The sequence below is a fragment of the Ruditapes philippinarum genome, unplaced genomic scaffold (assembly GCF_026571515.1).
Source record: "Ruditapes philippinarum isolate M1 unplaced genomic scaffold, ASM2657151v2 ctg4839_1_1_1_1, whole genome shotgun sequence".
NCBI classification, from domain to species: domain Eukaryota; kingdom Metazoa; phylum Mollusca; class Bivalvia; order Venerida; family Veneridae; genus Ruditapes; species Ruditapes philippinarum.
In genome coordinates, this window is record NW_026866886.1 from 39,292 (window position 1) to 50,251 (window position 10,960).

Sequence of the window (10,960 nt, forward strand, 5' to 3'; positions counted from 1 at the left end):
TCGCAAATTATCATATTTTGTCAAAAAATATTGTTGCATAACATATAATTAATACACGCGCGCATTGCATATATAGCAGCACATTTCCATTACTTATACGACCCCATATTTCTGAGACATATCGGTATATCGTTATTACATAACTGCACCTATAAACATTTTCCTAGTCTGAGCAAAAATCGTACTGTTTAGTTATTGCTCCATTCTATATTGCAAGGTATTTAACAAAAATGTTTCATTATTAATTGGTTTTCAATGATACTATATAAATATTATTAACTTAAATATTTATTTAAACAAATGGCATGCCAAAACCAACCCTTTGCCTGCTGGCGCCAAATGACTTTTATGCGATAAGCGTAGACCAAGATAAGCCGACACATCCTAAGCGCCTGTCTGCATCGTCGGATACCCACGGTCGAACCTGATAACCTGTTAATCAACCGTGGGTATCCGACGTCGGGCATATGATGGTCTACTGTTCGCTATTCAGACAGTTTTTTTTTTTAATTTCCCTAAAAATTGAGAACTCCTGTTAAGATATTTAGCACGGTATCTATGTTTTATTACGTTTGCTTCTATTTAATTTTTATTAAGAATTAAACTGCTGAAATTTCGGATGGACTAGTCCAACTTCCATTTTAAGGGACTTTTCGATATCAATTTTCGGGATATTATGAAGAAAATTAAGTTAGTCAGCCAACATAATTGAGCCTGGTCAGACTGCACAGATGTACAATTTGGTCTGGTTCTTTACTGTTAATTAACAAAAACTCGTCAGTTTCGGTTTCAGTCGGTTGAGGATTAAAAAAAATAATAGATCCGCCTTATAAAATAAACTGTATCCAAACATTGGTTATCATTCCAAGAAATTGTACTAAATGCAATGTTTCAAAGTTCAAATGTTATGCAATCAATATCATCCACGAAAATTCATCAATAATAAAGCTTATTTAAAGGCATTCCTGCAATTACTATTATCGCAAGCACTGAATTTTGGCTAAGAAGTTGACAATGATTATACTATACTTTTAAATTTTTGCAACAGGTTTGTTAGTTTAAATAAACAAAATTACAAACATCAATCGTCAAACTGCAGTATACGAAACAAGCATTAATAAGTCAAGTCAAAATGGTGGGTATAGATTTAGATGTAAGTATTTATTCCACTTGCAATTTTGTGAAAGAAATAAAGCCACGAACGCCTGTCTTTCCTTATAAAAGTCCACCCTTGCTCTCCCACACAATGACAACTTGGCCCTATCCATCAATCTTTGGATATGTATGAACGGATACGGTATGTCGGTCTGGCCTACGCTAAAAGTTTCAACACGTAAACAAATAGTTACGTAAATGTTGGGATTTGCCGAGTCTCAAGTCACATTTAAATGCGTATGAACTCCGATATTATTATAAATAATCGTCAAGGTGTTCCAATTGAAGCCCACGCTTTCACAAAAACGTTCAATGTAAAGAGTTCTTCACCGATTGTAATACAAAACACAACATTTTTGGGGATTAGGAGAATTGTTATATGAAGGTTGTATACCTTCTTGATTTTCGTTTACTGCAGATTGGCAAATTGATGTTGATTGCACGGTATTTTCAAGATAATGCAGTTGCATCTCTGTTAATTTGAAAAACCTATGTAGCTGCCATTTTAAGGTCTTCAGGGAATATTAGAAGCTGGCAAGACCACAAGATAATCTTAATGCAATTTGTTCGCAGCACAAAAAATGACTGTAGGTTTTTGAAATAATAGAATGAACAAAGGTTTTACAAAAGTTGCACTCTTTAACTGAATGAATGTTGCTGATGCTAATAAAATGTATTATGCTAAAACAGAATGACAATGTTAAGATCAAAATATGTTTTTTATATTGAAGAATTTAGATGATATTGTTAGGCATTCTTTATGAGCCTTGGTATTAATTATGATACTCGGAAAAAATGGAAAAATTTAAATGCATAGCAAAAGTGAAACATCAACAATGAAGGTTTAAAACCATGTTTCTAGCTCTTGGACAAAATGCAAAAAAATAATGTATTGCGAAATGGGATAACATAAACGATGAAAGGTAAAAGCCATGTCTCTAGCGTTTATTCAAGTAAGTTGGGATGAATGTTGTAAAAAATACATTATGTGGGAATCTTCACTTTAAAGAAATTTTAAATTTTTTATTTCAACCTCTTAAATTATTTTACTTCGTTCACATTATGTGTGTACCTATTTCGTCTGGAGAATTCAGAAATTGATTTACCAAGTACGTTTCAATTTTTAGATCTTTAATTTATAGCAAAGTAACCAAGTTCCATGCTTTCTTTTATCTCCAAAATGTATTACAAAGCAATGATATGATACAAGAACAACATCTCACCTTTCCCGAACTTTTGACCCCTTTCCACAACGAGAAATAGAGACAGATGAATGTGAGCAATGTACACAGGACTAGTTCCCAACGTACCGACCCCAGGTGATCCAACCCACGACTCAAATGTAACCGCAGCATTCCACGCCTGCAAAGAGATTTTAAAAAAGGACCTCGTGAATGTAAGTTTCATTTCGGTGAATTTCATACTTCATAATGCTTTCCGCGTATTGGAACACAGTTTGGTAATTATTGTTAAAGATAATCATGTAAGATGTACAAATAAAGTTGTTTTATTACATGCTTTTCGGTGGTTTATAGAAATATATCAGTGATATAAAATTGGTAATTTCACTGTTTGAAACAGTGAAATTACCACTTTGATAATTTCACTGTTTTGAATTTAAGCCCCTTACGTTGTTTCAGTGAAATACCAGCGTGCACAGAACTGGGTACCAACTTAATGACGTGACGTCGTAAATGACGTCACGTTGTATTATTATTTGGCGCGCTTTCATTCAGTATTAGGTTTAATGTCTTTTTAAAACGTTTCTTTGCATGTAATAAAAAGAAAATTTGTTTAGTTTAGTGCAAGATCGAAATATATTTCACCTTGTGAACACCAAAAGTTCATATTTCACTCGTGGCTACGCCACTCGTGAAATATACCTTTGGGTGCTCACTCGGTGAAATATATTCCGATCTTACACTGAACTAAACAAATATCCTCTATCTATTATTATTTCTGCTGATGAATTACTAGGCACCTTCACATAATACACCTGAACGAACACCTTTACACAGTTGTGCAGTGCAATGTAAAGTATAGCTGATTTTCACTGCAGTGTATTGTAGTTACGGTGTAATGTAAAAATAATGCAATATAAAGTGTAGTTGCTTTTCACTGTAGTACAATGTCGTGTATTGTAGTTGCAGTGTATTATATAACAGTGTAATGTAGTGTAGTTGCAGTGTAATGTATTACAGTGTAATGAAATGCAGTGCATTTTATCGGAGTCAAGCTAATACATTACAACACAACACAATAATAAAGTACAGCACATATCCACTACTTCTTAGAAACTCATACGATACATTTTGAGTGTATTCAAATTAAATCACATTCATTTTGAGGAAAGAACATTTTAAATTTACTCAAACAATATTAAGAAGGAAAAACTTAATATGTTTTTATGTTCCCCAAAAACTTCATACGAATAGAATATTATATTTTTACGTAACTCTTCAAGGTAAAAACTACGGAAGCAAATATGTGACTTACTCAAAGAATTCGTACGAGGAGGATACGGAATGGTTTGTATAGACGTCCGTATCATTGCCGTCCGATATGTTGAATTGTCCCTCCCTCAATTTCCAACAATTTGGACTATTCCATTCGTGATCACACGTTTTCCAGGGCAAGTCCAATGTAAATGAGGAGAATAGGTAAAAGAAAGCCCAGCCAATTACGACATTGTAATAAAAGGCGACAAGGTACGCCATGAAACACGAGGCATACCCGATTCCTGAAATTAAACCCATATCGTAATAATATAAAACCATGATTATTCGTGGGGCCATGGTTTTTTGTGGTTTTCGATAATAGCCATTCCATGGATTTAAATTCAAACGAAATCTTATTTCGTGGACTGTGGGATTATTATACAAACGTACTTTAACCCATTACTTCATGAGCATTTTGTGAAAAATGGCTGTTTTCATTGAAAAGTCTCCCGTTACAAGTTCAAATTGCTATAATACTATAAAAACTGCTTCAACACTAATCAAACTTGGCCCAAATGTTGACTGGACCCTTGCCCTTGCAACAACATGCTCAGGCTTAAATTTTCTGTTACCATGGCAACGAGGGGACATCTCAAAATTGCCAAAAATCACTATTTTGCGTTGATTTTCTCCATCACAATTGATTTCAAAGTGCTGCAACTTCTCAATGGATTGAGATAGAGTCAAATGCTTTTCAGCGTTGCTTACACGTTACCTTATGATCAATCTGGGGTAATTTATAGCCTCTCACAAGTCCAAAATTTTCTTGGCGATGAGGGGGACTCCGCCCCCCTTCAAACCCCCCAAACAGAAGTGCGTTATTCTCTTTTCATATCATTTTTAACGGGCATTTGAATTATGATTGAGTGTACATCAGCACTCATTACGTACAATTTGCATACTTGTACATCTTGTAAAATGACCATACTACAAAATCATTATATTTCGCGAGACACTTATTCTCGTGGTTTTTGTGCATAGGTTAATCCACGAATTTATAATTAAAATCCAATGAATTTTTATTTCGTGGACTGTAAGATTATTTTTGTATGACATTAAGTCTAGGATTTCACTGTTTTGCAAGAACAGACCATCCACTAATTCAAAAACACACGAAAATGTCCTTTTTGACAAAATTACGAAATTAAATCCCCACGAAATTAAGTGACATTACAGTTTTGGCAGACCTGTACCATCAGACTTGAGCCAGGCCAGTCTGTCCATCTTTACAGTAGATAACCATTGTATCTAACTCACTACGGTTTTGAGCAGAACCTCTAGACGCTTGCAGAAATCATGATGACAGACAAAGTAGATAAAAACGCCTTTTTCGCCGATTTTTAAATTTTTCATTCATTATTATGTGCTTGAAGAGATGAATTAGACATTCTAAAGTGACTTCGGCAGATGAAAAGGCGGAATTGTTGATATTTAATCATACAAGCGCATTGTCCGGTATATACCGGACTACAGTAGCTCTATTTAGTGTGGTGCTCCAACACTGTTTTTAGTCTCACTTATCATTACTGATATTATTAGGGTTACTGATATTTTTTTTCTAAATTCACTTGGTATTGAAGACAGTGGACGATATCAAAACAAAGCATACATATTTTTACAACAATATGACAGAAATGAGTATGGAATTACCTTTAAACATAGGTGCAATTTTCCAGACTGTAACTGGTCCCTCGCGATGGAATTGTCCTAGACATAACTCCATGAAGAAAATTGGCAACGCCCCAAATATCAGAACCGTAAAATATGGAATAATAAACGCTCCTGAAAATATGATTTTATAAGAAAAAAGTTAATTTTAAAGCCGTGAAATATGAACAAAAAACAATGTTATTCTACAATGTTGTTATCTATGGATTATTCTTAAGAATTAAGGGTATTTTCGACGAAACATTTGATAAACAAACCTACGATCACCGTTCATAGGTCCCGAGGTAATCTCAGGCATTTGATTGGTCAGAAACCGACACAGAATGTACAGCTAGGTCTGCATATACAACAAATAAATCATCATGCATTTTCTTCAATTTATCTCCGAGCTGCCTTGTGAAAACGTAAAATATTTGATTTTCTCTGGTGATGTCCATTTTGAACCAAACAGGAAGTGACGCCATGTTTTGAGATTTGATTATTACATGACGTCATGACGTCATTATTAAATATAGGCGCCAAAAACTATTGTTTTGTATTTTCTGTTAGTGAAGTTTCATAACGCACAAACAGAGGTTTTGTATTTACAAGACTATTTTCATTATATACTGAACAGTCCTCGTTATTCATGCAAATCCTGAGAGAATTCTGTAAAACTTTCCATAGCCTTGATGCAGTAGTGATCCAAATCATGAAACCGGGGAATGGACTACTTGATTTCCATGTCCTTAATTTTTTAATTGATAAAAGTGATAAAAACAATACTGAATTCATTATTATTGTCATATATGTCAAAATTATTTACGAAAGTTTCTATATCATAATGGTTAACAAACGATAAAGAAACAAAGTAATGTTCGATGCATCTGCCCCATTGACGGCGAAAATTACCCTTTGGTTATAGATTGTACCCAACTTTTACAATATTTACCTCCCTTGCCAAATGTGGCAGCCATTTTAGATGTCAATATTCTATATAATATAATTGACAAATTATGAAAAAAAATCAATTTAAACACATGATTATGGTGAATTCTCAAGCGATACATATGAAAATATTATTATAGCACCAATTTTTATAAAAGATTTTTATCAGTTTTCAGGAAGATGATATAATTATGAGGGATTTTTATCTTAACTTATGAATGCAATATATTTTGTGTAGTTTATTCTCGAACTCTTCGAAAGTAAAACACAACTTTCCATTAATAAATCCATGATTTTGAAGAATTAAAAAAATAGCGAACATTTCTACATAATTATAATTAGCGAGTGGCATAACCTATTCTCGGTAACGCTTATTGGTAAATTTATAGCCTAAAGGTATGCCGAATAAAAAGGAACGGCTTCCGGTATTTCAGTTATGTAGACTAGGAAGCCATAAATATTTCAACCCTCTCTTTCCAGCGCTAATTATACTTCTGCTTAGAGAGAAATGGAATTCATTAATTAATTTTCCTATCATTATTCCAGCGGTAAAAATAAAAGATATATTTGAAATGTAATAATTCACCAAAAGCACTTAAAATACTTAATGTCCGCATCTGGGAAAACTTAACCCCTTAGACCACACGCAATATTTGCTGACCAAGTAATTATTTTTCTCAGATTTAGTTCAACATAACTTAAGAACTCATCAATTTTAATAGACGTTCATAATTTCTGTTACAGAAAAGCTGTGAAAATGAAAAAGAGAAGAAAAAAAATCTTACCCCCGCCATTTCTGTAGCATAAATATGGAAACCTCCATACATTGGACAAGTCAACGGCATAGCCTATAACCGCAAGCAAGAAATCCGCCTTGTGTGCCCAGTCCTCGTGCGGAGGTCGATCAGGGAGTCGGTCACTATTTCTATCTGGGTCTTTATTATCATTATTCTCCTCATTGGGTTTATCACTGTTATTGCTTATTAAGGAATGGTTATCAGCATTATCTAGATTTTCATAGGGCGGAGGTAAATCAACGGTATCACCCGCATGTTGGAAAAGTTCCCCGTTAGAACACTCTTTAGCGATCTGTTCGGCGACTTGTTTCATTTGAAGATAGGTGCTAGGTTCATTTTCTGTGTCCGTTAACGGGCATGTGGCATTGGAATCAATGGGTTGAAGCTCTACGGCGCTGCTTTGTCCGACATTTTTTCGATCCGCGTCCTCGTCGTCGTCGTCGTCACCGTCGCCGTTTTTCTGAAAAATTAAAAAAATAAATATGTTAGGTAAATTTAAAACCTTTACAAAAAACTATCGAGGTAAACTAAAATGTAATATAAAACATTTGGAAGTAAAGGACACTGTAAAGGTTGGAAACATTTGCCGAATAAATTGCAATTTAGTATAAAACTAGACACATAGTTCGCTTTTCTGTACAATTTGTGCATGCGTGCTATTTTGCACGTGATAATTTGCATTAAAATCACGTGATTCTCCATTTTTTATTAAGTTTTAACCCTATATTAGTTTTTTCGCTTACAAATTATAAAACTTATTCTTTTCGATCAAAAGTAAGCTATATCGTATTTTTATGATAAATATTAAACAATAGTATGATATCAAATACATCTTACTCTAAATTATAATAATTTTCCTCTATCTATACACGACTCAATGAGATGTAGTTCATATTTGATTAAATGATACTTCGTCCTGTTCATATATACGACAACCAATCACAGATAATTATTTGCCGACTAAAATGACATTTTTGTACGACCTAAAACTTTAAAGGCGCTTTTCGTAAAACAAAAATTCACTCTTTAAAAATTATCCATTGTATGTTTCAAGTTTTCTTATTTACGCGAAGAAGTCTTTTATATTTTCGCGTTTTGTAAAATATTCCAAAAATCGCTTCCTTGAAACTGTTGAAACACCAAGAAAGTTTGATTTGATTTCTTCGAACTTCTTCGAAAAGTGCGAAAAGTGACCCTATTCAAAAATCGAGACACACTACAAATGTGGGAAATTTCGCTGGGTAAAGACATAAGGCACTATATTTCGAAGTCTGCTGACATAAACAGATGTTGTTCAGTTTATTGAGCCGGGAACAAGTGGCTCTTGACATGTATTAAAATACTCTTCAGAGATTCTTCTACTCAAATTCACACTTGTTAAGCGTTACTAAGGAGCGTTCAATTGCATAACCGGTGTTGCGTAAAATTTACCAATTTGTTTATTCTACTCCAAGATCACTGCCGACAATCTGTCGTGGAATTTTCAAATATCGCATAATTGCACTTTCTTTCCGAGAACTATGTCCAGAACCAGCAATTAATAGGAGCAAATTGAAGGAACGTAAATATTAAAGTAAAGTTTATAAAATGAAATCTGTTATTGACACATGTTTATGCCTTTTCACTTAAAAAAAAAAAACATCAGCAAAAAACAAAATGAGCTTTCCGACTGGGTCAAAGATTTGAAATCCTGTAAGCCGTGCTTTAACTTGTTAAAATATATTTTGATGAAAACCTCAAGTATGTTTAAATGGTACTCAATGCAGGGGTGTTGGGGAAACATAAGAATTATATAATACAAAACATTTCCCAGATTTAATTTGATTTTGTAGAAGAAAAACATCATATCCCATTGTTATGAAAGAGGATTCAATTCGTTTGTATATCAATGAGGCTTTCATGCGAAAAATATTGTTACTGTTCCTATATGTCAACTTCTCGCAAACCCAGAATACATTTTTTCATCACGTTTTAAGTAATAGTCTGTGTTATTATTTCTTTTTTTAACAAAATGGGTCTAACTATTTTCTGGGACATTTTTCCGGTAAACGTACAGATCTAATATTATGCGTAAAAGGAAAATTATTTAGAAAATTCCATGTTTTTTCCCCTCAAACTTGTGCTGGTCAAAGCCGTGATGAGAATTGTCAATAAAGAAATTATATAATGGTACTTCATCTATTACAATTAGAGCATACGTTCCTTTAAAGGCCCATTATGCCTCAGATTTGCTATCCTTTATATTTCTCAATATAATTTTATTTTTGGTATCTTGCTACACTTTCCAAAAAATACTCGTTGTCATATAGATGAATTTTATTTGCTTCATTTGCTCTGTCGGCAATTCGATTAATTTTAGTGAATTAGAATTTTATATGGAAGTGATGTGAATATATAGTGTCATTAACAAAGACCTTTTTTGGGCTGTAACAGGAAAATAGTTTCTTTTATTCAGTAAGTTTCATAGATTTCAATAAATTAAATTAAAATAAATAAATTACCCAAGGATGAGTATAGTATATCTTTAGGTTTCTATTTGTATGTGTTTGTCTTTTAATATTGTTGATGTCATTGTGTCTTTGTCGTGTCTTTACCTGTTTACCTGTTTGTTTACCTGTTAACTCGATTTTTTAAAGTTCCGTTTTGTATTGTGACGGATATCAAACGTTGATTCAAATGCATCATTTCTTGATTGTTATGTGTCTTTATGTTATTTCCATTGTTGTCAGTGGCTTGTCCACTACTATGTGCACTGTGTTCTCTGTATTCAATGTCTGGTATACTGTGTCTTGTCATGTACTGTGTTTATTGTTCCGTTGTTCAGTGTCTTGTAGACTGTGTCTTTGTTTATTGTTCCGTTATTCAGTGTCTTGTAGACTGTGTCTTGTCATGTTCTGTGTTTATTGTTCCGTTATTCAGTGTCTTGTAGACTGTGTCTTGTCATGTCCTATGTTTATTGTTCCGTTATTAACTGTGTCTGGTATACTGTGTCTTGTCATGTACTGTGTTTATTGTTCCGTTATCCAGTGTCTTGTAGACTGTGTTTTTGTTTATTGTTCCGTTATTCAGTGTCTTGTAGACTGTGTCTTGTCATGTTCTTTGTTTTTTGTTCCGTTATTCAGTGTCTTGTCATGTTCTTTGTTTATTGTTCCGTTATTCAGTGTCTTGTAGACTGTTTCTTTGTTTATTGTTCAACGGGTTATTCAGTGTCTTGTAGACTGTGTCTTGTCATGTTCTTTGTTTATTGTTCCGTTATTCAGTGTCTTGTATATACTGTGTCTTGTTATGTACTGTGTTTACTATTCCGTTATGAAGTGTCTTGTATACTGTGCCTTGTCATGTAGTGATTACCGTTTTTTCCGTTTCGATCTTCATGGTCCTGTAGATTATGTCTTGTCATGTACTGTGTACTGTGTTTACCGTTCCGTTATTCAGTGTTCTGTGGACTAGTCCGTTGTAATCTCATAGTCCTTTACTTTGTAACGTGTTTCGTTAGTTGATCTGATAGTGTCCCTCTTGTCTGTATCGTTGATGTGCTTGTGTCTTTAAATCTTTTTGGTCACTTCCGTATCCTTTTTTGTTCAATGCTCTGTTAAGTATTTGTTGATATCTGTATGTCTTTTCCAGTCTGTTCCGTTATGTCTCTGTCTCTTTTCCTCCTTTCCGTTAGGTCTTTTGAATAATGTTCTATGTTCTAGTTTCGTCAGTCTCGTAGTCATTTCATACTTTTAGTGGAGTAGCGGGGGATCGAACTCACGACCCCTTGATTGGTAGGCAGACAGTGTTACCACTGCACCATAGCGCCCGCTCTGAATAATAACTGTTTTTGAAAGTCTATTATACATTATATTACTTGAATGGGCGAACAAAACATGTATTGCAATTAAATTTTAACACCTCTCCTTATGTAGCCAA

At 33.8% G+C, this 10,960-nt stretch overlaps 1 protein-coding gene across 1 annotated transcript in view; it reads right to left on the minus strand.

Annotated features, from left to right (window-relative positions):
* The window catches only part of LOC132734117 (sodium-dependent noradrenaline transporter-like), a 35,698-nt gene extending 28,197 nt beyond the window's left edge, over window positions 1–7,501 (minus strand). Inside the window, 4 exon segments of the mRNA XM_060720836.1 lie at window positions 2,379–2,517; window positions 3,652–3,895; window positions 5,304–5,435; window positions 7,034–7,501. Coding sequence (XP_060576819.1) covers window positions 2,379–2,517; window positions 3,652–3,895; window positions 5,304–5,435; window positions 7,034–7,358 — 840 coding nt within the window. The 5' untranslated portion in view covers window positions 7,359–7,501.
* Window positions 7,502–10,960: the final 3,459 nt, after the last annotated feature.